The 26908-nt window shown below is 35.9% G+C and overlaps 1 protein-coding gene across 1 annotated transcript; it reads right to left on the bottom strand.

The window, feature by feature from the left end:
* Window positions 1-1055: 1055 nt before the first annotated feature.
* On the bottom strand, window positions 1056-25865 carry TRAF6 (TNF receptor associated factor 6). Its single transcript, XM_034417389.3, has 7 exons — window positions 25394-25865; window positions 15370-15699; window positions 12973-13123; window positions 11041-11199; window positions 9170-9241; window positions 7883-7960; window positions 1056-5592 (listed from the first exon to the last, which is right to left on the bottom strand). The coding sequence occupies exons 2-7, from the start codon at window positions 15672-15674 to the stop codon at window positions 4711-4713; spliced, it is 1647 nt and encodes a 548-aa protein (XP_034273280.1). The 5' UTR covers window positions 15675-15699; window positions 25394-25865; the 3' UTR covers window positions 1056-4710.
* Between the last annotated feature and the right edge of the window lie 1043 nt (window positions 25866-26908).

Below are 26908 nucleotides of genomic sequence, written 5' to 3'. Positions count from 1 at the left end.
TCCTGAAAGAAAATATACACAGAAAAATTTGACCCCTATACAGCAAGCAAAAATATGTCTTCGTATGCTATTTTTTTAATAAACTTTATCTGATCTAAAGAAATATATTATTCAATTTTTATGTACTCCAAGGAAATAGAAGGTTTTTGTGCACACATACATAGATATAAACACACTTCAATTGCACAATTCTTCAAAGTACTGGATTTTTACATGTAAGAATAAAAAAAAATAGCTTAAAATGCTCAAGAGAATCCAGAGAGATAACCTGGAACTTTTCAAATCTTGGTGTGGGTTACAGTTCTGAACATACTATAACTAACATTAGTAATACTAACATTACTAATGTTATTGACCAAGTCTGTTGGGAACTGGAATTCAAGACAGCTAGAAGTCTATGAGTTACCTCTCTTCCATTCCATGCATATGAACTATTGACCTATAGTTTATGAAAGCTTATGCCTTTTAATGAAATTTGTTATATTGAAAAAGTGCATCCAGCTAATTTCCCCCCCCCCCTGTCCTATTCCCACTATATGGCAGAATATAAAACACTGAATTAAAAACAGTAGCATACTACACAGATAAGCACAATATATACAATGAAAAGGGATGGGTAGCTGGTAGTAAGGAAGCTAAAAACCAGGTAATTAAAAATAAAATATAAGATATGGATTAGATCTTATTAATGTCCATCTGCAATTAATTCCAAAATTAGGACTCATAGTTTTGAATTAAAAAACCGGATAAAACAAAAGCTAAAATATTGCAAGTGATGGAAAATAAAATTAATTTAATTAATAGACAAAAAGTAGATATTTTAAATAGGAATCTTGATACGTATTAAACCATTTTTAAATAAAAGATGAGACTGCACAAATAAAAGATGAGACTATTTTCATTATCTGAAAGTCTATTCGGGTTGACTTAACAGTTGTCCATAAGACTACCTGAAGCTGAAATAAATCTACATATAGTAATTAGCTGCTACCTTTATTTTATCAGAGAAGGATTTGATTTATGACAATTTGAAAGAGCAACTGACAAAGTCAGGATATGCTACTTAATAGTTTATTTACGAAATGGAATATGATTCCTTAAAGGTTAATGCTTATTACAATAAATTACTATTCATAACCTGTACCCTGGAAAATTGGGATTTTTTGTCAAAATAGCATTGTAAATATGCAGTAAATTGATACATTGTAATACATAATACTTTTGTATATAAAAATATCTAAAGATGCCAGCATTCTTCTTCTTAGCTTACTAAAAGATAGTTAGAAATAAATTCCAATGAGTGACATGTACTTTTGGATAAGTAAATGAAATATATCACACTAAGAGTTTCTACATCATCAAAAATGACATCCCTACAATTAGATCAAGTTTAAATAAAGAATAATCTATACTGTTCTTTTTCATAAAAAAGCATGAGACTAGATAATTATACGGTACAAATCAGTATTTATAAAAGTTTGTATTCTGAATAGACAAGCAATTATTTGAAATAATGCACATTTTCAGGGCCTGTGTGGGGTGGGAGTTTAGAAATGGTAATGTAACTTTTTGCTTCCAAGAAAGATTCTCTTCTATAAAAATGCAGAATAGGTAACTTTAACACTCTCTTACTCACATTACAGCACCAAGTAATACTTTATCTCACTCCCAAATGCTGGGAAATGTTTGGTTTAAATAAGCTTTGTCCTCATTTGTGCCTTTTCACAGGCAGGGTTCTCACAGGTGCCCTCAAAATCTGAGAGATCAACTCAAAATCTGAGTTTTTCTGTGATTGCTTCATTGCTGTGTAGCTTTTATTTGTTTGGAAGGCAGGGAACATACTCTGATTATTCTTATAAAATTGTAAAGAAAGATTATGTTCTCATGGAGCAACAGGTTTACTGTCATATGTTGCCACCAGTACTAGTTATATCAGTATTTTTTTTTTCAAAGTGATTATTTTTCTTTCATGCATCAAAGCCACATATTCATCCTTTAGTTAATTTTGGGCGTGACTCCACATTTTTGCTCTCATGGCACACGGGTATTATCAAGAGCACTTCCACCAAAATGATCTTGTCAACACCAATTTTAGTCAGAGACTTCTGTACACAAGGTAATAACTTTTACAATTACCCTGTTTTCCCCAAAATAAGACATCCTTGATAATAAGCCCAATCGGGATTTTGAGCACATGGCAATAAGGCCAACGCTTATTTCAGGGTTCAAAAAAAATGTAAGACAGGGTCTTATTTTCAGGGAAACACAGTAGCACTAATAGCATGTTTATGCACCAAAGTATCACATTGCTATACAGATTGTTGTGGTCAAAAATGTTATAGCTTTGCTCAGATCAGCCAATCTGAAACTGGATAAAAAAAACCTTAACATTCTTGAGAATTGTAAAACCTATGCTGAACATGTCAGCAAAATAAACTGAAAACACTGCAGAATGCGAGCATCTATGCCTATCCCAAATCACCTTTAAAAGAAGGGGAATTTCCTTTAAGCCTAACAGATTGCAACAGTGTTTCCAGGTAAAAATGAAACATGTCTAACATTTGTAGCAGAATCACAGTTAAAACTTATCATCATAAATGCAAAAAAAAAAAAAAAATGCAACAGGGCAAATGATAGGATTAAGCAGTGCAAATGACATAGTAACATGGAAATCTCAAGGATATCTCAAGATTTCATCAGGGCAAAGATGTCCTGAGGCAATCAGGTTGATGCCTCATTAAGCTTCTCCAGAAGACATCTGCAGTGAGCTTTTAGATACATCAAATCTAATTTGTCATTATGTTAACAGTAGTTGAGAATGGATTAATGCTAAATTCTCTGGGAAGGCAAAAAACAAGAATGAAGTTGTAATTAATACCAAATCTACCAAAATATGACTATTGACTTTCTCGCTTTCATGGTAGAGCATTGAGCAATTATGCATTTTATACAGGTAGTCCTTGATTTACGACCACAACTGGGACCAGAACTTCAGATACTAAGCGATACTAAGTTAAGTTATCACATGATCAGATTTTGCCGCCATTTTTACTGCTGTTAAGTGAATCATGTGGTCATTAAAATGAATCCAGCTTTCTCAATTGACTTTGCCTGTCAGAAGCCAGCTGGGAAGATCACAAATTGCAGACACATAACCACAAGACACTAAATATGAAACAGATGCAAAGCATTTGAATTGCAATCATGTGACTGCAGGAGAGGTGCAACTGTGGTACCTGAGGATGAGTCTTAAGTCACAAACTATGTGTGTGTGTGTGTATGTCTGCCTCACAATTTAGACCTAATTTATTAGCTTATATACTCAATTCATGAAATCATAGGAATTCTTTGGAATCCATTGGAAGGTAGCTTGGAGGCTTTATAATCCAAGTCTTCCCTCCCAGGGTAGGAATCCTCAGATAATCCAAGGCAAGTGGTTGTCCAACTTTAGCTTAAAAATCTCCACTCAAGGAGTACCAATGGTTCTGGGAAATACACCATTTGCTTTTGTCCTACATTTAGGCATTAGGCAGAACAAATTCATACCTTCTTCACTGCAACAGCCTTTCAAGCACTGGAAGACTGCTATCACTGATATCATGTCTCCTATTACCCTTCTCTTACTTAGGCTAAACAAATCCAGTTTTTGAAAGAGTTCTTCATAAGAATTACCTTCCAAGACTTTTACCATCTTTATTGTTCTCTTCTGCATTCTTCCCTGGCTCATGCTTAATCTGTGGTCTACTAGATCTTTTTCAGGAGATCTTTTTCACAAGTACTATGGCTGAGCCAGTTACTGTCTATCTTCTACCTGTGCATCTGATTTTTTTCCACCTAGGTGCAGAACCTGACTTTTTTTTTTTGCCACTGAATAGTATTTACTTGCATAAAGTCCAATTGTTCAAGCATAATGAAACATTTCGAACCTTGAGCATGTCATCTGATAGCTTTGTGCTATTTGCAAATTTGGTAAGTTTCCCTTCCATCCTTTTCTCCAAGTAATTTATAAAAATGTTCAAGAATTCTGGGCCCAAGACAGAACCCTGAGATATCCCACTTTCTATTTGCCTCTTATGTAGACATATTTCATAATATAACTTCTGAGATACAAATACAACGTTTATAGCTTTAGCTGTCAACCTTCTTATGATAAATAACAATAGAATTTGGCCCACTCCTGACTGTACAGTAAGTGGCTCTGTTTTAATTACAATTTTTAGCACACGTCAGCTACTGATAATAGTCAGTTATCTAGCTCACCAAAAGGAACAACAGAGTACACTAGATATATATTTTGTCTTATGACAGAAGAACGATTTCCCCTTTCCTGAAAAGCATACTATTTTTCCAGACTGACAGTCTAACTTCTGCTTCAAGATCTTGATTTTTATGAATCTCACCCTTCATTTACAGTTCTGCAGATTCTTCATATAAAAAGATAGAAAAAGCAGCTGCTATAGGTGAAAGATTTTTCATGTAGCAAAAAAAGGCATAAAATGTGTATTTATTTATTACTGCTGCCTTTTGATTCCTAAGGAGGAAGAAGTGACACTACCAGAATTTTGCTACCTCGGGTTAACATTGTGACTTTTTTCTTTTTGAAACAGGAGCTTCATTTGCTGCTCCCCTCAAGGGTTTAAAATAAGTTTGGTTTTATTAAAACCAAGCTTGGTTTTCATAATTACATAACAATCAAGACTGGACAATAGGCTATGATGTTCCATCTGTACTACGAGGCTGAAAACCTTCTCTTCGGAGACTGGTTAAGTCCAAACGTGTTAAAACTTCACAGCGTACCAAGAGAATATCATCTTTTATGTATGTTCTTTGTTTTAGGGCTTGCAACTGCATAAAAGTTACATATCCAAAACCCTTTGGGTTGCGATGGACCATAGGACGTTGGAAGGCTAGCAACTCAGGCTTGGTATCCATTACTTCTTCATGGTTGTGTCTTGGAGATCCTTCAGACTGATCCAAAATTGATAGACGTATGGTGCCTTGGAAAGGCCAAGGGAGATGACTGTCATAGTCCCCTTGCATGGTATGAACAAAAAGAGAAATGTAGTTAGCACAACGTTGAGCGCTTGGTAACTGGATATGCAGACGCAAGCAAAGTTTATATCCTGGTTTCCCTGTGTAGAAACCTGGACTATGGATCACAACGGGTCTTTCTTCCTCCTGGGCTTTCAGGTATGCACTGAAATTTTCAATTTTCCACAGGAAAATACCATTACATTGTTGGGCTTCAATGTCAGCCATTTTTTCCTCTAGAGTTCGGATGGTGCGTTTGAGATCTCCCATCTGGGAGTGTTGTGTCTCCATTTTTGCAATGAGTTCTCTAATTTGGTGATCTTGCCTTACCAAGCGACCTTCCAGTTGCTGAATAGTCTCCTTGAAGTTCTGGACCTCTGGGCTACACTCACACGAGGGTGGCATGCCTTGAGAGAAGAGTGATGGGTCAAAGGGTAAAGTTCCAGAAAAATTCATGGAAGTTGGAGTAGTAACACTGATGCTCCGAAGAGTCTGAGCCATCATTCTCATATGAACCTGAGTAAATTCTTGCATGTGGCGCGCCAAATCATTTCTCTTCATCTGCAATTAGACAAAAGTAAATACAACTCTATTTCTTTTGAGTAAAATCAAGGACTAAGTCTTAATGGCGAAAGGAAAATGCTGCATTAAAAAAGAAGTAGCTTTATTGCTTTATATTAGCTGAAACAAAGAAGGATAAACTGAACAGAACCGAACTATTAATATTGTAGGGATTTCAAATGGTCAGAAGCAGATCAGGTCTATGAAAATACTCAGGTGTAAAACAAAATATTTTCATATACTTAAAATAGCATCAGTATTAATGATCATTAATGTAATATTCGAACTATGTCATTTTGTATGTAAACAATATTTTTAGAACTTTGTTTTTAAAATTTATATTTGTCAAGAATGTAACCCTTCACATGCTAACAATAACTTTTTAACATTAATGGTCGGGCAAATAGATTAGAAAATATGAAGACTGAAATGAATTTTTTTCTTATTTAAGTACAGGAAGAACATAATCAGCATATACTCTTTTCCTTTGAAAAGAACATTTGAATAAACATTCTCACATGAATATATAAAGATTACAAAACAGCAGTTTAAGATGGGAAGCCGAAAAACATTTATGTACTTTAAAAAATCTGCAAAATTATAAAAACTTACTGAAATATTTTATTTTCATTTTTACAGATCTACATTGTTAAAGTACTTTATTTTTCATATACTGAAATATTTTGCTTAACTGTGTAAAAATATTTTTGCTGTTACTCCTTTTTCTTTAAAAAGTCATGTTGATATTCTACAGAATTGATTTACCAACATTTTCTGGAATTTATTAGTTAATCCCCATTTTAGAATAATTACAAATTTCCACTCCAATAAATTAGCAAACTGAGACCACATACACACAGATCAAATATATAGAGATTATTATTTATATTATATTAATTACTTGGCTTTATTTTTACATTAGTATATACTTTAACTTTGGAATAGTTTAAACTTCAACCAGAAGCCCTCCAGAATGCGTTGAGCTACAATTCCTAATCACCAGTGGCTAGTTAGAATCCTGGTTAGAATTTTGGACGTCATAGTCTAATGTTATTTGGAAGTCTCCCAGCTGTGGAAAGTCATATAAAGCCAGAATGACAAGCTTGTTCTTCTGAAATAAATATGAGATTTAAATTCTGTATGTGCTATCCATTATTCAGCAGTTCAAGGTACTGTATTTTACAGCCTCATTGGAAAGTTCCTTTTCCTCCCCTCTACATGGAATCTATTTCATCCTGCAAATTTTATCTACAAAGAATTATTGCAAGAGAAGAAATTAATAATTCAGAACAAAAAACTACTATATTGGTTGGAAAGAAACTAAAAAGCCTTAGCAGACACTAAATTGAAATCCCACTAAATGAAAGCTAATTACTTTCACATTAGCAATTACAGAATTAACTCATTCCACGGAAAAATCAAAATTAATTCTGAACTGATTTTCAGGAAAGACAGACTTTTTCTACCCTAGAGCCTGGATTGAAAAATGGGCTACATTTTGACAATCATATACACCTGAATAAACAAAGATTTTCCCCCCTCCAAGGCTCTATTTCAGCCCCAGCCTTCTTCTTCCTCTGTTGATGAGGTATGCGTAGTCCTATGCAAGGCAGCTGATTGTTGTGCCATGACTTCTTCCCAAGACTACTGTATTTGGTCTTCTCCAAATTGTGCAATGCTTCTCATGATGCTTCTGAGTCCTCCCAAAAGCTGGTAAGATGCCCTTATGCAAGTCTTCAAATCACGGACTGCCTTATCACAATGCTTCTGAGGCCTTCTAAAGCATTGCCTTGGTACGAGCCTTGGTGGCGCAGCAGACTAAAGTGCTGTTAAGTAACACCAGCTGCCTGCAATTATTGCAAGTTCAAATCTCACCAGACTCAAGGTTGACTCAGTCTTCCATCCTTTCGAGGTAGGTAAAATGAGGACCCGGATTGTGGGGGCAATAAGCTGACTTTGTATAAAAAAGAACACCACTTGGGGGGGCAGAAAGCCCTACTAAGCAGGTATATACAAAAGTATGAAGGCTATTGCTTAACGCATTGTAAGCCGCCCTGAGTGTCCGGAGAAGGGCGGCATATAAATCGAACCAATAAATAAATAAATAAATTGCAAAAAGGCCGTGTGTGATTTGTAGGAGCATGCAGCCTAAATTTTCTTTGTCTCAGGGCTAACTAAATGATCATAGTGGGATCAATCTTTATACATTTTACATTAATTACAATACTGTTTGATAAATATTCTTCTAAAATCAGCAAGCATATACATATATAAAACTAATTTAAATTACCTTTTCGAGACATCCAAATGCACTAAAAGTACATGGTACTGGAGCAATAGGGCAGTCATTATCATAATGATTAGGCAGCTATAAAAAGAAAAAAGAATGATCTGTAGTTTCCAGAAATCCTACACTGAAAAGTACATATGTATCATTTATAACAAAACAGAATTTATTAAATTAATATTCTTGATAGTGAAAAAAGTTGAAAATTCATAGCAAATTTGACATATATTGTCTAAATGTTTACACTCAAGTTCAGATCATTTTCCAGGCATCAAATAAAATAACAGATTCAAAAACATTGCCACTATTACTGTAAACGTAATTCATCAGTAGCATTATACTCCACTGAAATTACATTATATTAAATGTAATACTTTTAGATGGTATTGGCAAAAGTTTAAATAAATTATTTAATTTATTTTTATAAATTTAATTTAATTTTATACTAAATTTATTTAGTTATGTATTTTTCTTTTGGATAACAAGATTCAATTAGCCAAAGTTTTGATAAAACTGACAAGCTTTGCAAACATCATCATAAAATGAAACCTAGGATTATATTATTATCTATTCTGTTTTACGTTGCCTACAATATGAGTGGTACATAAAAAAAACTGATTCAATTTCTATTTAAATTGGCTGCCAGATCTGTTATTGGAAAACAATGGAAAACAAATTTTCTTCAGATCAATGGTATCCCATTGATAAAAAACTTTCAGATACTCAGGTCCCAAGATATTTCTGCCTGTACATACAAACACACACACAAAAGTCTTTTGAATCTAATTATAATATAGATCTAAAATCAGGTAGGACAAAACACAAGATAATGTTCCTCCCTGGCATTTAACTCTATGTAACAATTCACACTAACCCTTTATGCTTCATGATGAATGAAAGAATTCTTTATAGAATAGAATTCTTTATTCGCCAAGCACAATTGGACACACAAGGAATTTGTCTCCCATGCATAAGCTCTGAATGTACGTATGAAGAACAAGTGATAAATCATGATAATGATCATAAAATACAATCATCACGAATCATAAGATACAACACTCAGTCATAAGATACTAAATAAAAGCAATCAACTTAAATCGTAAGTTACAAACAACAAGGTGATAGTCATAAGATGTTAAAGGAATAGGTAATAGAAAAGCTGAGAAGAATAATAGTAATGATATTACTATTAATAGTAATAGTGATAATCAGAACTATGACTTAGCAATTTGTGCTATTAAGGCTTTGAGCAAAGTAATAAATAAAAAGCAAACAAAATATGTCCCTTACCTGTTCTCTGATTAGCGCTGTATTACAATATGTACAGAAGACATTTGCCAAAAGGCATATTTCATCATGAACCTTTATTTTAGTGAAAGCAAAAAAATAAAATAAAATTAGTTGTCATGGAAAGGGAATGATTCATAATTACGATTATTGGATATTTTACAATCTAGGATACAACTTCTCTCTCATAATTGCAGAAGATTGTGAAATAAGATTGTCTGCCTTTCTCCCAGAATAAGAATTTTGAATTAATAGAGGGTACCCACTCAGATGAAGTCAGAGGGATTGAGAGCATTTTATAAAGCCATGCTTCTAGGGCAGAACTATTATCCTTTTTCTCAACTCATGTATGTAGGCATGTACATTCAAATTTTGTTTTCCATGGGAGTTACCTTCTTGAAAAATCCCATGGAAATAGAAACTGTGTTTATCAAAACACTGATGTGAAAACAGGTGAACTAGTAGCAGAATGGTGTGGAGATTCGTTAGCCCAATAAACACCATGAGAACAGGAAGGTGGTTTCCCTTGGTGTAACTCATGTCAATGCTGCTGGTAAGGCTCTCAAACTTTTTTCTCTACTGCTATGGTTGTGTACAGCTGCATTGAGACATTTGACAAAAAAGTAACTTCTACAGAATCTACAGCAGAATATTCAGATGAGGAATGAGTATAGTTTATGTACAATTACGGTATGTATATAGCCATTGACTTATAGCCATAATGAAGCCTGCCCATTACAATGGTAAGTTGTGATGATCATAAAAATGGGTCACCCACATGACTTTTTTTGTCATTAAGCAAAGCTGGCAGTCGCCAGGGGTGGTTTCTACCGGTTCGGGCGAAGTGCATGCAAAGCGTGAAGCAAACTGGTTGTAACACTGTTGAAACCCACCACTGGAGTACACCGGTTGTAAAGCAAACCCAGTGTTCATAATGGTGTTTTTTGCTGAAAACCAAAAATGCCAGTTTTCAGCAAAAACATCATAAAACATAGTAGTCACATGACGAGATGCGGCAAACAGCCTTAAATACAAGTCTGTTGTTGAGAGCCTGTCATGTCATTTGTGATTGTAGCAGTGCCCTCCTGTCAGAACTTCAGAACCAGGTTGTAAGTAGCTCTAGGAAGATCTATTGTAAGTTTGAATGGTCACTAAGCGACTGGTCGTAAAGGACTACTTTTACAGTTATTTTAAAAGTAAGTGTAACACAAACATTTTGTTCAAATCATTTAGGACATGATTGAACAGAAGGAAAAAAAAGCCGTATACCACTTTCTGCTCTGACACCAATAAATACTGGTCTACATCCAATATTATCTAGAAAGAGTTTTCATTGTTCTCATCTAGATTAAGATAATGACCAGGCAGAACTGAAGAAGGATCATTTCCACAGAAAGATGTTATTACCTCAGTGGACTGAGGAATAGGATACTCCATTTTATGGAATATACCATTTTATATGAGACAACAGAAAGAAACTTTAGAACAGAGCCTGTAGTACAGTGGACTAATGCACTGTTATTAACATCTGCTGCTTGCAATTACTGCAAGTTCAAATCTCACCAGGCTCAAGGTTGACTCAGCCTTCCATCCTTTCAAAGGTAGGTAAAATGAGGACCCAGATTGTGGGGGCAATAAGCTGACTTTGTATAAATATACAAAAGTATGAAGGCTATTGCTTAACGCATTGTAAGCGCCTGAGTCTCCGGAGAAGGGCGGCATATAAATTAAAGCAAAAATAATAATAATAATAATAATAATAATAATAATAATAATAATAATAATAATAATAATAATAATAATAATAAATCCATTATTAAAATAAGCTTATTAAATTAGTATAAATATAAAAACAGTTCTGTTTTGCAACATACCTTTTTTTCTTCATAAGGCATACACATGGCACAATTTGGACAAGCAATTTGCCGCCGTGGACATTCTAGCTTAATATGTTCTTGCAACTGGTTCTTCTGGAAAATCCCTTGACATTGAGAACATTTTTCTGATGCGAATCCACAATGTAGCTCATGATCCTGGGGAAAAGCCATTAGAAGAACAGTCACCAAAAACCAAACCAAATCAAACCAAAGTTCTACTAATTTTTTACATAATTCCTGAATATAGCGTTTAACCATAATTATAATATTAGCGGACAAAAACATTACTGGTAACTAACTATAGCTTTAACAACTATAAAAGCAAAAATAGACAGATGGTTTCATATGGTTTTTCTCAATGGTGTTATAGAAATATTGCAGTGGTGAAATCTAAAATTTGTTACTACCGGTTCTGTGGGCGTGGCTTGGTGGGAAGGGGGGGTAATGTGACTGGGTGGGCGTGGCCAATTTTTTTTTAACTTTTAAAACCATTTTTTTTACCTCTTCGACAAAGAGGTTTAAAAATGCTTTTAAAAGGCTCTGACGATCCCAGCTGAGTTGCCTGATCGGGAGAGGCTTTTTTTCTTTTAAATGCCTCTGACGATCCATGCCTGATAGTCAGAGGCATTTAGAAGAAATGCCTTTAGAAGAAAAAAAGCCTCTGCATATCAGGCAACTCAGCTGGGATCATCAGAGCCTTTTGAAAGCATTTTTTCTACAACCTCTGAAGACGTTGTTGAAAAAATGCTTTTAAAAGCCTTTGACATCCCAGCTGAGCTGCGCGATCATCAGATGCTTTTTTTTTTTTTACTTTTAAAACCATTTTTTCTACAACCTCTTCGACAAAGAGGTTTAAAAATGCTTTCAAAAGGCTCTGACGATCCCAGCTGAGTTGCCTGATCGGGAGAGGCTTTTTTTCTTTTAAATGCCTCTGACGATCCATGCTGAGTTGCCTGATAGTCAGATGCATTTAGAAGAAAAAAAGCCTCTGCAGATCAGGCAAGTCAGCTGGGATCATCAGAGCCCTTTGAAAGCATTTTTTCTACAACCTCTGAAGAGGTTGTTGAAAAAATGCTTTTAAAAGCCTTTGACATCCCAGCTGAGCCGCGCGATCATCAGATGCTTTTTTTTTTACTTTTAAAAGCATTTTTTTGGCCGAAGAGGTTGTAGAAAAAATGCTTTTAAAAGTTAAAAAAAAGCCTCTGATGATTGTGCGGCTTAGCTGGGCATGGGGGGGGGGGGCGCGCAGGGATTTTTGCTACCGATTCTCTGAACCATCCGCCTCCATCACTACTGGATTAGACGATCCAGTCCGAACCCGGAGCATTTCACCCCTGAAATATTGTCATACTTTGTGACCCACAATCTATTTTTTTTTCATTTAAAATCAACCTGTATTACAAAATCAATAGTAAACTTAAAATGTAACAAATATTATGACCTGCTGCAGTCAGAGATAACACTCGTAAGTGAGCAGCTGAAATCCATTTATGAAGTACTCCTAAGGGCATGGCCTTCAGAAGACTCTTAATGTTATTACAGGTGGTTCTTGGTTTCCAACTTCTTTGCTGACTCAGCAAAGTCAATGGAGGAGCTAACAGGAAGGTGCAAACCATGAGGACCTCACCCGTAGTGATTTGCTTAACAGCAGCAACTGAGAGTGTCAGAATTGCTGTCACTAAGCAATGCAATTTTGTGACATTGCACTTTAGGATTGTTGCTAAGCTATAGCAATTCCAGCCCAATTAACACTGTAACTGAGGACTATCTGTAACTTATTCTAACAGAAATATCCCTTTTATCCATTTCTTTCAAGAGTTGTTGCTTTGCCTATCCTAAGTATCTCTTTTTATAAATCCTAAATATACTGATCAGAATGATATAGAACTGAACTTTAATTCTTAAAACAAAATACACATTAAAACTTACCTCTAAGTGCCTTAGCTCCATCTTTTGACTGCAGCCTTTGTTGGGACATTTCACTGTCAGTGAGAGGATTTCACGTTTTGCAAAGTTATCAGGGAAGAGTTGATTTTCTAGTAAGATTTCATTGTCTATTGGACATTTATGACCTGCATCTCTGTCAAAAAGAAACAATATAAATGTATGCATCTATGCATGCTTGTGTGCATATACTGGTATGTGTGTGTATGTTTGTATGTAGCTGTATGTATTAATACCAAATAGCATTTGGCTATAATATGGTTCTTCACATTTCTGCAAACAATCAGCTTTGGTTCAAAAGTGTCTCACATGAACTGGAAGTCATTTTTATTCCTGCTTGATTGCCCCTCCTCACAGCCACAGTCTGCAAATGTCTTCCTCTAACTACATCATCTTTTACAGCTCATAGCAGATTAATTGAAATACCTTAGGAGTGGTGGGAATAGAGATTGCAGCTGGGAAGGGAGTCAAGGAAAAGTAATATTCCAGATTTTTTTTTCTTTTTGCTTCCATTTATCCAGGTCGCAAAATATACACTTCCACTCTCTCTGTGTGTATATGTATGGCTAACACAAGATATAAACATATTCATTTCATATATTTACGACATGTAACGTGGTGTATTTATTTCTTAGACAATATATCTGTTTCATTTTCATTTTTTAAAATATTTAAAACAGAACATACAGAATCAGAATCAGTGGAGAAACCGGAATTTGTGGTTTGATGCTGAAAGAGAGTTCCTGGATATGTCCATATATCTAAGGTCTGGACTTTTTAAGTCAGAATTTAACATACTGAGTTTCTAGTGCTAAATGGATGGATATACGTATATGTGGGATTCACACTGCTATACTATTATTTTTAAATAGATTGTAAACAATTAAAATATAACTGAACCAAAAAAAAGGTTTAATTTTTTAGACATTTGTCTAATAAATTCAGACATTATGAAAATCAAGAAATGTTTATTTGAGGAAGGGAAAAGGGAAGCTTATATTTAAAACTCAGTCATTATAGGTGTTGAACTTCATGGGAAGGTTTTAAAATGATTTAATTTTTTTTCAGTGGAATAAAAGCTAAGGCCCATGATTCTAGTACTAAAATAATGGAGAAAAGTATTGAGGACTTGAGTTCCTACAACCTCTGTCACACTAACATAATTTATAATGCAGTAGAGGCCAATTGCTTGATCACAATTCTCATAACAGCAATCCAACTTCCAATTAAAAATGGACATTGTAATTTTAACTTCCATTCATAGTCTACGTTTACTATATATTTCAACCTTTATTTAACATAAAAACACAAAATACTGGGAAGCTGCCTTGGTTTTTAAGCAAAATAACTTTCATAATAATGGAGACAAAGCAGTGTAGGTGGAGGAATGAGATTAATACATTATAAAAAATAAAGATTTACTGAAATCATTACACTGCATTTTCTTATCCAAAACTGCTATCAAGTGCTACTCTTCATTTTTATCCATAAGGCCAAGTGATAGTTATGTATCATATGCAAGTCATTTATTCAAAGAAATAAAATGCCACGCCATTTATTCAAGATTTCAATGGCTCAGTTTTAAAACTTCTTCCCTTATGTGGGGCAATCACCAGCTGACTGTCATAACTCAACGATTACTATTAAGACCTGAATATAGGTACATATTTTGCACTTAAATAAGATTAACAGAGTCTGAGGAATTGGCCACTTGCTTGATACTATATTGATTCTTAGGACAGAAATGGGAAATGAAAGAATACAGTGCTGTGGTCTCCTGGTTATTCAGGGGTGATTCTTTATTATTAAGATGATTGTTCTAATTTGAACTGCTGTGGGTTTTTTTAAACTGTTTTAAATTGTTTTTTGATTCTGTTAGACACTAAGTCTACTAGGGCAGCAGCTATAACAAATTTAACTGAATCAATCCATCAATAAATTATTGTGCAATACTGTATTTTACTTATTGATATTTATCACAGCTCTCTAACAGTAACAAAGGTCTACTTTATATCAGCATATCACAGTTTAAAATCAATCAAGCATCAAACCAATCATACATAGAGAACACAAACTGTGTCATGAATGACCACAACTGAATGATTAAAAACAATTCTGACCTTGCAATGATTTGTTGAATTATAAATAATTTTGGAAACGGATAAGACAAAAAGGCCTTAAAAGCAGACTGTATGAATTTCTCTCAGGTGATTCACAGTAATCTTTCCTTTGATACCATTCATTTGCACTCACAAGAAATTTTAATTTTAATTTTTTGAAGATTACACAAGAAATCTGATGGAGCAATTAATGAAAAGGATGCTGTTAGGATACTGAACCTGGAGCACTACTGATTTCCTTTCAACATGCTCACTGTCTTACCTTATGGATTTGACAATGCAAGCTTTGCAAAAACGATGTCCACATGGCGTCTGTACTGCTTCCCGTAGAGCCATTAAACAGATAGGGCATTCATATTTACTTTCCAGTGGTGGGTCAAACTCCACATCATAGCCTTGGGTTTCCTCCATGAAAGAGTTTGAAAGTGTCCCACCAGTACCATTGCTGATGGGGGCAGTGAAGCTTTCCTCCTTGGTCCCAGCACTGCAAGCACTGGCCATGGCTGCACAGCAGTCACTCTCTTGATCATTGATTTCAAAACTTGTGTTACTATGTAGTAGACTCATAGTAATTTAAGAAGTGGCAGGATACCTACAGGCATGAAAAAGAAAAGAATAACTTGTCATACTTAGATGTTTATTACATTATTCCCTTTCGGAATATTAGGAAAAGTGTAATTTTACACGAAAGTGCTACAAGAGCAAAAGAGCCATCACTGGAGAATATTCTATACTTCTCCATATCTTTTCTAATGCTTCTAATGTGTTTAAGTATCATTTTATACATTGCTTTTCATTTCTTTATATAATGACTTATAAGATTTAATTTTGGGAAACCTTACCAATTCCATCCAACTACAACTATATTTCTACTCAATCTATACTTCTTTCCTTTTTATTCTTATTTTTTTCTATGATTTAATCCTTATTTACTTCTATATGAGCAAACCTCTTCAACTTATTTAATACCAGTCACTTATTTGAGGCAAAATGGTTACTGTAATGCTGAAGATAGAATGTTCCAAGTCCATGTACGACTCAACAAATGTACATCCTAATAGTTCAATCGTATCCTATTTCTTTCACAATCACTGTGACTCATGTTTTATTATATTTCTATTATCCATCCATCCATCCACATCAACTTGTCTATCTGTCTATAATCTAAGTTGCCATTACCATGTTATCAAAACCAATAAAAAAAATCCCTTATATTTATGCGAATGGATTATGAGAGTAAGGATATATAATTCTACTATGATAGGATAAAAAAAAAAGCTAGATCCATAGCTATTCAAGAACTTTATATAAGTACAGTAGAAACTATTCCATGTTTGTTACACATTACAAGAATGTACTATCCTATGTAGTGGAAGGTTTGACCAATTTCTATTCAGATATGTTTAATTTGAAGTTTAAGAATGCAATTCTGCCCAATCTGAAGGAGTGTTCAATTTGGCAGAATTCCCCAGAATTTTTAACGAACAAAGTAGCTACACCCTTCACAAAACTGTTTCCTAGACAGTGGGCATTTTGCCAGTTAAACATTTAAAGCAGGATGTGAACACCCCAGGGAAAGAACATGCTTAAGCTGTACTTACATTGCCTTAATTCAAGAATTCAAGAATGCCTGGCCAAGTCTTGGTAGAAAGGATTTATCTCTTACAGAATTCAGGGCAACTTTTAAAAAGTCCTCTGTACACCAATAATCATTCCATTGATGCAACGGTAGTCCTTAACTTGCAACCACAATTGAGCACAAAATTTCTGTTGTTAAATGAGTTTTGCCTCATTTTACAACCTTTCTTGTTACAGTTGTTAAATGCTGTTTAGTTAATAACACAGTTAAGTGAAACTGGTTTCCCCATTGACTTTGATTGACAGAAGGTCACAAAAGGGGATCACACGACACTGGGACACAGCGACTGTCATAAATATGAGTCAGCTGCCAAGCATCTGAATTTTCATCCGTGACCATGGAGGTGCTGCAACGCTTATAAGTGTGAAAAATTGTCATAAGTCACTTTTTTCAGTGCTGTTGTAATTTAATATGGTCACTAAATGAACTGTTATAAGTTAAGGACTACCTGTATAGTGTAGGATATATTTACACCTTGGAACAATTAGTATGTGAAATCACGGAAAAAGAAAAACTCAGGTGATAAGGGATTACCTCTCTCTGCTCTTGTGCATTTTAAAGAACTAATAAAGGGCATTAAAGATAGAACTGCTTTTCAACATCATGAAAAGTAACTTTATAAAGGTATTAAGTGAAAAGCTGTATTTTGTTTGAAAGATGAATTTAAGATATTGCATTATTTGCTAGTATTCCCAAAGTTCATAGTCCTCCCAAGACAGTATGCCAAGTGTTATTTCCTATTATAGAAATTCTCATCAGCAAAGCTTCCAATAATTTGATAAAACATTTCTGCCTGTCAATGAACAACCACATCATAGTATTCTGAGTTCCATGTAATAAAGAGTTAATATCAAAGAAATGACATTTAGTCTACAGAAGATACCTCAAAAATAAGAGAGGGGGCAAGATTTTGAAAAATTCCCATCTCTCTTCTAAAAAACTAGTTAACAAAAACATGATCAATTTTGAAAAGACAGCTGTCAAATAAACTGACATTTTATTTTATTTTATTTTATTTTGAATTTGTATACCGCCCTTCTCCCTGAGGACTCAGGGCGGTGAACAGCCAAGTAAAAACATCAAATACAAATATTAAAATACAATTAAAAATATATATAAATTTGGCCCCATTAATTAAAAACGATAAACAAAACAATTAAAAACACTTAAAAAAATAGGCCAGCCCGGCTTGCTGGAAAAGGAATGTTTTAAGGGCACGGCGGAAGGCACTGAGGTCTTGGATTCTCCTTATCTCTGGGGGCAATTGATTCCAGAGGGTAGGTGCCCCCACAGAGAAGGCCCTCCCCCTGGGGGTCACCAGCCTGCACTGTTTGGCTGATGGCACCCCGAGGAGGCCCTCTCTGTGGGAGCGCACGGGTCGATGGGAGGTCATCGGTGGCAGCAGGCGGTCTCGAAGATAGCTAGGCCCTATGCCATGGAGCGCTTTAAAGGTGATAACCAACACCTTGAAGCGCACCCGGAAGACCACCGGGAGCCAGTGCAGCTCACGCAGGACCGGTGTTACATGGGAGCGCCATGCTGCTCCCGTCACTACCCGCGCTGCTGCGTTCTGGACCAGCTGGAGCCTCCGGGTGCTCTTCAAGGGGAGCCCCATGTAGAGAGCGTTGCAGTAGTCAAGGCGAGAGGTGACGAGGGCATGAGTGACTGTGCACAGGGAATCCCGATCAAGAAAGGGCCGCAACTGGCGAATCTGATTTTGCTTATTTCAGAAAATTTCTTTATTAAAAATATAAAAGAGAAATATAATGGAATATTTAAAGCACAACTTGCAGTAAAGGTGCAATCCATTCAATCATCAAAGCTTTGGTTTGTTTAACTCTTATTTTTTAAAAAACAGAATTTAAGAATTCTCATTGTAAATTGTGTAAAATGCACAATTCTCAGTTGCAGCCAAGATACCTCATCTTCCAGGAATGGGATCTATGTTCCTTTCCTTTTTTTTCATTCTGTCCTTTTCTTACAAAGCAATAAAAGTCAAAAACCCCAATCCCTGTTTGTTGAGCAGTATCAGCAGCAGAAGGTATCAGAACAACTGTCAGTAAATTAGCAGGGATAATATAGATGATAAAGTCATTAGTGCTTTATTTGGCCAGCCAAGAGCTTCCATTATGAAATTTCTTGCCTTCCAAATAAACCTGGGTTTTTGTGAAAGATAGTGTCAAATCTTAAATGATCTTACATTTGTGTGTGTGTGTGTGTGTGTGTGTGTGTGTGTGTGTATGCATAGATTCCTTAAGATGCAAAACATAATTTTATAAATTACATGACAGCCTGATTTACTTGTTTATTCCATTATTGGGGCAATAAGGCGCAGTGGTGGCAGTGATTAGAATGCAGTATTGCAGGCTAATCCTGTCCACAGCCAGGAGTTCAATCCTGCCAACTGCCCACAGTTTGATCCTGGGGTCAGTAAAATGAGGAGCCGGATTGTTGGGGGCAATATGCTGACTGTATAAACCACTTAGAGAGGGCTGTAAAATCACTGTGAAGCGGTATATAAGTCTTATTGCTACTATTGGGAATAATGAAAAGAAGTTTACGTATTGTGACATAGTGATGAAGAAAACATGTATGCCTTTATATTTTATCATACATAAAATTAAATTTCACAAACACTTTCTACAAAAATGCCCACAGGATATTGCATCTTCTTTTTATAACTTATGGATATCAATGACTTTAAATAACTTTATCTTTCTTTGCTACACATTTTATTTTGCCAATGATTTTATGCTTCTTGAAAACCCCAAAATGTTTTCTCATTGAATCTATTCCAAGACACTTTGGAATAGTGTCTAACAGAAAGTAGCCGTATTTGTTTTTTGAAAGATTTAATAGTTATTTTTAATAACTATGCTTTTACTTCATGATGCAAAATGTTGAAAAAGATGATATACAGCTTTATGTTCTTTAAAATCATGAAAGTTTGAACTGGGAACAAAGACTATAAAAAAACTATTTGCCCATTACTACCTAAATGTGTATTTAGTTCTTCTGAATTCTCCACAGAATAAATTATTTCCCACGATACTTTCCACGGAATAAATTATTTCCCACTATAAAAGTATAATGCCTGTTTTAGGGGTTATTAATGCACACTATATCCAAAGCTGGGCAATGGAATTAAAACAGTTTTAAAATTTACTTTAAAAAAATTGGGATGTTGTGAAATTACTTGCATTGTTACCTAAAAAGTAGTGAAGCTATTCTACAGGAACCAGACCAGAAGAGCAACATATCCCACAACTGATGAAGAATTCTTTAAATATAGGGACTATTTTGAAAATATAAATTTCCTTATCTCTGTATATCACTTAGGAAACAGTCACAGAAAAAGTTACTATGTACATTGCCTATAGAATTATACAGTCAGTGTATCCTATCTCCTGCCTTTACCAATTTAAAAGGCTTCACATAATGCAACTGAAAAATATTTCAAGGTGTGTCCACACCTATGTACATATAAATACATACATATACAAGTAGACCACACTTAATGTCTGGCTTGTTTAGCAACCATTTGAAATTTTCAGTGCTGAAAAATTTATGCTCCATCCTTGCATTTACCACCATTGTAGTGTCCCCGCAGTCAGGTGATCATCATTTGTGTACTTCACAATGGGTTTCCAACAAGCAGAGTTTATGGAGAAGTTGGCAGTAAAATTACAATCATGTGATGTCTCACTTAAAGCCCATGAATGATTTGCTTAATGTTCTCAGCGGAATTGAGGTTGTAAGGCCATCATGCTCTTGTGGTGTTTTGCTTAGCAGTGGGAATTCTTGATTCCAATTGTGATCGCTAAGCTATATGTAAAATAAATATTAGCCAAAAATATCTAGAGCACTTAGCATTAAAGTATATTATTTTCATGCACCTTCTCAATACAACAATATTACTAATTTTGAACTACATATTGCTTCACAACAGCAACAGTTTGCTAGTTGAGATTATGAAGAGAAAAGAAAATAGTCCCATCTATGAAAAATAAACAGCAATAAACATTTGGTCTACAATTACGCTTTCAGTTATGCAGCTGCATGCAACTATTTTTATTCATGGAAGTTACCAAAATAGGATATTTTAGTTTTACTTTAACTAAAAGAAAGTCTGTTTTTCTTATAAATTCTACATAGTTTTTTCTATGAAAATAGAAATATCACATTCTTACACCCACTTTATTTTCTCTTTAGGAATGCTAATTTTCTCATAAAATATAATTTCTGAACTTCATTTACCTGGTCACTGAATGCTTTTTCCTCCTTTTACCCAGTTTTTGTTTATTAGGACTAGATCAAAATTTCAGTTTTCATATATTTATTATTTTGATTTATAACCTGGGTTTATTTTATACAACTCAAGGCAGTATTCATCTCCTAGTCCTAGAAGTCCTTCTTTGTACTTCCCAAAAGAGGTGCTGAACTGGTAAATGGAAGCCAGCTGGATAGTTTAGGGCCAGACATTTTCTCTTTCAACCCAACCCATTTTTACAGGGTGGTTGTTGTAGGAAAAGCAAGAGAAGCAAGCATTTATGCATACTGCCTTAAGTTGTATTAAAGAAACCCAGGTTATAAATCAAAATTAATAAACATATGAAAACTGAAATTGTAATTTTTCAGATGTTTATATTTTCCTTCCTCTTTTTAAAATATTGTTTTGAGGTATGCAGTCTGATCCTAAATGAAGCTCAGGAAAGCAATTGTGTGAAAGGCAATTAGTTGCTCTCAATGATGCTTAATATATACTGGTATACTAATTTGTGAGGGGAATACATATCTAAATTTCATCTTTGCTGTTTAACTTAACAGCATAGTTACACATGTGTTACTGGTGAGAATATATACTCAGGGACACTTTATTTCTAATAATCTGTCGTTAATGACTGACTTTGGGAAAACTTTAAAACTACATGGCAACCTGGATTTGAAGAGGAAAAACAGACAGTTAAATTACATTTATCAGCAACTGTTTCAAAAAGCTATATCTTTTCCTGATCCTTGTGCCATCAAGGCACCAACATTTATTATAACCTGTCTGAAAGCTCCATATTGGGTTTTCCCATTAAATCCAGATTTCTGCATAGCACTTTCTCTGCCTTTGTATATCAGAGCTAAAAACAGGATGTATTTTGAATGACATGATTGAAATGTAATGTGTATCTTTCTTTTATCATGCCCACCAGTTTCATCATCTCAGACAGCTACTTTCGTCATTCAAAGACATTTGCTTGAAGATAGATTTAAGAGATTGCTTACTATTTGTAGTTTAGCAGAATTTTGTTGGCTTCATTACTACTATACTATGAATATACTACATAGTAATAAATTCTCAAACCTATTAAAAAGCTATAATACTTCAACTCTTACTTTCAATTCAAAAATAGTGAAGAAATAGTGTATGGAATTAGGTTACATATCCTCAGTATACACAATACTGGAAAGTAATTTAATTCAGTTTCAGTTTCCATTTAAAATCATTGCCAATTAAGGAAAGCCCATTTGTGTTAAAAAGGAAAACAGAACCAGTTGCATAAGTTCCAATTTCTATTTCTGATAACAAACAGACAGCAGTTTTAAGAATTCACATCTTGATATCTTAATATAAAGCTAATTCACATTAGCTTTATATTAATGTGAAATATCAATATGATTTTGGAATGTGCTTTGCTTTAATTTCAACACTAAAAAATTATACCAACAAATTCTTCTGTTAATCGAAACTGTGGAAAAAGGAACAAAGTATGCTCATTGTCACATTTAAACATGAACAATGCATGGAACGTATCTGTCATCATTGCAGTATCTGATACTAGAGGTTCAAAAAAGCTGTTTTTGCAAACTAGTTTAAGTACTTGAGGAATTATTCAAAAAGAGTGAGGGGAAAACACTTTTTCTTCCAAGCCACTAAATAATAAGAGAATATTCATTTTAAGGCCAACTCAGAAGCTAGGTTTCGTTATGCTAAACAATGTAACTACATTAATCAAGAAAATAGGTTTAAAATGTTTATTACAGTAGTGGGAAAGCCCCTGTTCAAATCTTACCTAAAGAGCAGGTAACCTTTGATAGTCATTCTTTATTTCAATATATTGATTAGAAAACAACAAAAAACCTTTTATCTTAATATGTGGTCTGTCAAATAGAACTAAACATCTGTTTCATTCCATCCAATCTGTGTGCAGAACATCTTCTATTCATTTCATGTAATTTATTGAATTGTTGTGAGTTGTCCACAGTTGCTTGGAATTGGGCAGCATAAAATTTAATAAATTATTATTAAAACATGGGGTTAATAAATGTGAAGGCAATAATATCTGGTATTGAGAGATACAGTAAGATATATGGGATTACTTTAATGTTAACAGAGAGGTGCTATTTTTATGAGGCCTGAAATACTTCTTGCAAGTTCTATTCAAAACAGACAGGTTTCTACCATATATATTCTTCAGTCTTTGCAACTACAGACAAAGCATACTTTGTGTGCAATTATATGACATAAAAGCCAGACTCCTAATCCATTGTCTTTAAAATATGTGCTGTTCAGAGTTAAATTACATTTATCAGCAACTCTTTCAAAAAGCTTTATCTTTTGCTTGATGGAGACACCCTTCTGACCTCAATTTCACTTTTTACTGTTACTGTTACTGTTTTATCACAGTATGCCAGGACCTCATTTACAGGATGACTTCATTTTTGGGGAAAACAATTTTGTGTTCTAATCAAGTCTCTTGTAAATTCATGTTAGCTTTTATAGCACTGGCTTACAAGACATTCTTCTGATGGATTAACAGATGATCTTCTATTTAATGTGTTTATTTATGACTATGTTTTATGTTGTATGGTAATTATTAAGAGATTTTAAATTACTAGGAACTATCTATTTCACTATGATATACAATTATTATTAAGAAATAAAAAGGTAATACTAGGCTGGTCCCACCGTGCCTGAAACATCCAGCAAGGGCATTCAATATCTAGTAACTTTTAACTGGCAAGATCAGGCAGCAGTGATAATATCATCATGATAATTACAAACAGAACCAGTTTGTAAATTTTTAAAAGGTAATTTAATTAAAATTTCTCCAGTAGCAAAATCAACACTTTGCCCGCACATTAGATATTCCCACCTAATCCACATGATTAAACATAAGAAAGCAGCCTTTCTGAAGCAAAGTGAAAATTAAATGTGCTATTTCAGAATTAAAATATTAAGGAATTCCGGTTTGAATACTTAAAAAAATAACATAATCAAAAGTGCCCACCCACAGCAGCACAGGAAACTGAATATACCCTTTTAAAGCTTTGAGGACTAAACATTAGTAATGAGGTGTTTAATAAACAACCATGTTAGGCTTATGTCCTGGCTTCCTTTATTTCAAACCAGATCTTGATTTAGGATAGTTATTACTACACACTGTTAAATGGGGTAGTAAGCAGATATGATCTCAGAAAAGATCCTGGTTGCCACATAAATGAAAGCATTCCTGACTTCCTTTTGCTACCAAGGTACATATTTTTGCTTTGATGAAGAAACTAGCTATTTTTTTACAGGTACGACCCAAAAATATACAGGAGACAGACAGAAAAATATATATAGACAGCCAAAGAAGGGGTGAGAGACAAATGAAGAAACTGCCAAACAACAAGTGGGACATATAATCCTCAAAGGCCAGGAAAAGGGAAGGGACAACAGGAAAGAAGTTGCACTGTTCCTACTTCTACCTCTTAACTTTTCAACTTTAGAAATTGTTCTATTTATTAAGAGACACAAAGAAAACACACACATTTTCTATTTATTAATAGAACATAAAATATTAGAGCGGTAGAGTGCGAACTCTACCCATGCTCCCCAAATTCTTCACAATTTTATGTGACTTGGGAAAAATTGGATTTTTCACCTCTCCTCTATATTGCAGAATGTTCCATACAAAACTAACAACTCCAGTGTGTAAAGAACACACAGTTCAAAGTAGCAGCTTCCAAACTAAGTTGGAGGGAATAAAAGCACCAACTTCTAACTCTCACCATACTATACAGGTAGTCCTCAACTTACAACAGTTCATTTAGCGACCGTTCAAAGTTATTTTAAGGTGGTAAAATGAGACAACATTCACTTAACTGTCTCACTTAACGGCAGAAACTTTGGGCTCAATTGTGGTGGTAAGTCCACTACTACCTTGTAATTCCCCAACGTAGAAAGCGACGAGTGGCGAGGAAAGCTCATAGGTGGAGTCAGCTTGGCAGTAGGCTGTTACGGGCGGACATTTAAGCAAACGGCCACGGGTGTAGCCCGGACACAAGAGCTCAGCAGAGACGACTAAGCCTCCCTCACTGAACCCACTCGGGGTCCCACGAACCATTTCGGACAGTCCTGTAGCCAGAGGCGCGGGCTAGGAAAGGGGACCACCAGCAACGAAACCGGGCGCCAGAAGAGAGGAAGGTCGTCGGCGGAGAGACAAGCAGCCTCACGAGTTTTGCACTTTTTACAAGTTTTTTTTAAAATATTTTTTTTACACGCGCGCTAAGGCAGGCACCAAGCGGGCGAGTCCACCCCCTTCCCCCGTCAGAGTCCCCCCCCCCCCGAAGGAAAAGGGAGAGTGTGAGGAGAAAAACTGGGCACCGCGCTTACCTCTCGCTTCTCCGAGCTTTCTCCCCAGCCGCTACGCCAAGGCCGCGACCGAAGCGGACTGACGACGGGAAGGGGGAGGCGGCGAAGGAAGCAGCGCGAACGGAAAGACGCTTCCGCCTCCGCCGGGCCTGAGAGGGCTGTGCTGCAAGGGACGAAACCGCGCCACAGCGCCCCTCGGCAGCCAGCCAGGCAGTCTTCCCACGCCCGGCCGGGCGAGCCCTTTTGCAACGAGTGGGCGGTTGAAAAAAAAAAAAAAACTAACCCAACCCCGCCCGCTTTGCTGAACTTGCCCACGCGGGCGGGGAAAATTGCCCTTTTGGCTTGCTCGGTTGCGCTCTACGTTTGGAAGCCTGGCCTGGCTTGGCTTGGCTTCCCCTTCTGGCCGAGCCGCCTCCGCTTTGCCTTTGCGGAGCGCCATCGGCCCGCGGAGCCTCTCTCTCTTCTGTGAAGTGGGGTTGCCGAGTCCACCCACAAGAGCCGCGTCCGGTGTTCCTTGGGTCGATGACGGGATCGGGTGTCCCGTTTCTAGAGGCGTAGCTCGATATGTTTAAAACTCCGAAATGTAAACCTGGCCCTCAATAGCCTTCCACGGAAGAAAAGGCTGGGTGGGTTACACAGTTGTGAGTGCCCGCTCCTTCCCTTCTTGTACCGCCTTGTACATTTCAGGACAGTAGGACTTTCCTGATAATTCTGTTTAAGGCTTGTTTGCAGACCTAAGTGAAGGCAAGGAATGCAGCTGGTTTGGAATTTGTAAAATAAAAATGCTACTGTGAAGAAAGATACATCTGCCTTTTGTACTATGGTTCTATGCAGGCATCTTGTTAATAGTATTTTTTCAGATAGTTTAATTCGTTTTCAAACAAATGCAAAACTGTGTAAAATAAAATAAATCTGAACACATTTTGTACAGTTTTACTTTCCAAATTGGACGGCTCATTGCATTATTAATTTCCTTTTGGACCCTTGCATTTTTAATTGTTTTTGCTCAACGACTCTCCCAAGGTTTTCTGAGAATGGGGACAATCAACCAATGGAACAGAAGTTGCCTTCAGAAGTTGTGGGAGCTTCCTCATTGGAAGCTTTCAAGAAGAGACTGGATTGCCATCTGTCGGAAATAGTGTAGGGCCGTGATGGTGAAACTATGGCACGTGTGCCAGAGGTGGCACACAGCACTCTCTCTGATGACACACGACCGACCGCCCCAGTTCAGCTCTGCCCTGCATGTGCATGTGCCCATGCCTCCCACCAACCAGCTGGTCTTCAGGTCTCTGCCCTGTGTGTGTGTGTGGGGGGGAGCGCATGTGGAGAGCGTGCACACATTCATGGGGCGGGGCACATGTGAGGGGGTCACGTGCACAAGCATAGGGGCATTCGCGGGGCTGCTCGCACATTGCATTTTGGGGGTTCGGGCGCACTTGCATGCACTCTTTGGGCACTCGGTCTGGAAAAGATTAACCATCACTGGAATAGGGTCTCCTACTTGGGTGGGGGTTGGGCTAGATAACCTACAAGGTC

Source organism: Pantherophis guttatus, chromosome 1, assembly GCF_059756535.1.
Source record: "Pantherophis guttatus breed Tessera chromosome 1, ASM5975653v1, whole genome shotgun sequence".
In the NCBI taxonomy this organism is placed as follows: Eukaryota; Metazoa; Chordata; class Lepidosauria; order Squamata; family Colubridae; genus Pantherophis; species Pantherophis guttatus.
The sequence above is the reverse complement of the archived record's forward strand: the minus strand, read 5'-3'. Positions and strand labels throughout refer to the sequence as shown.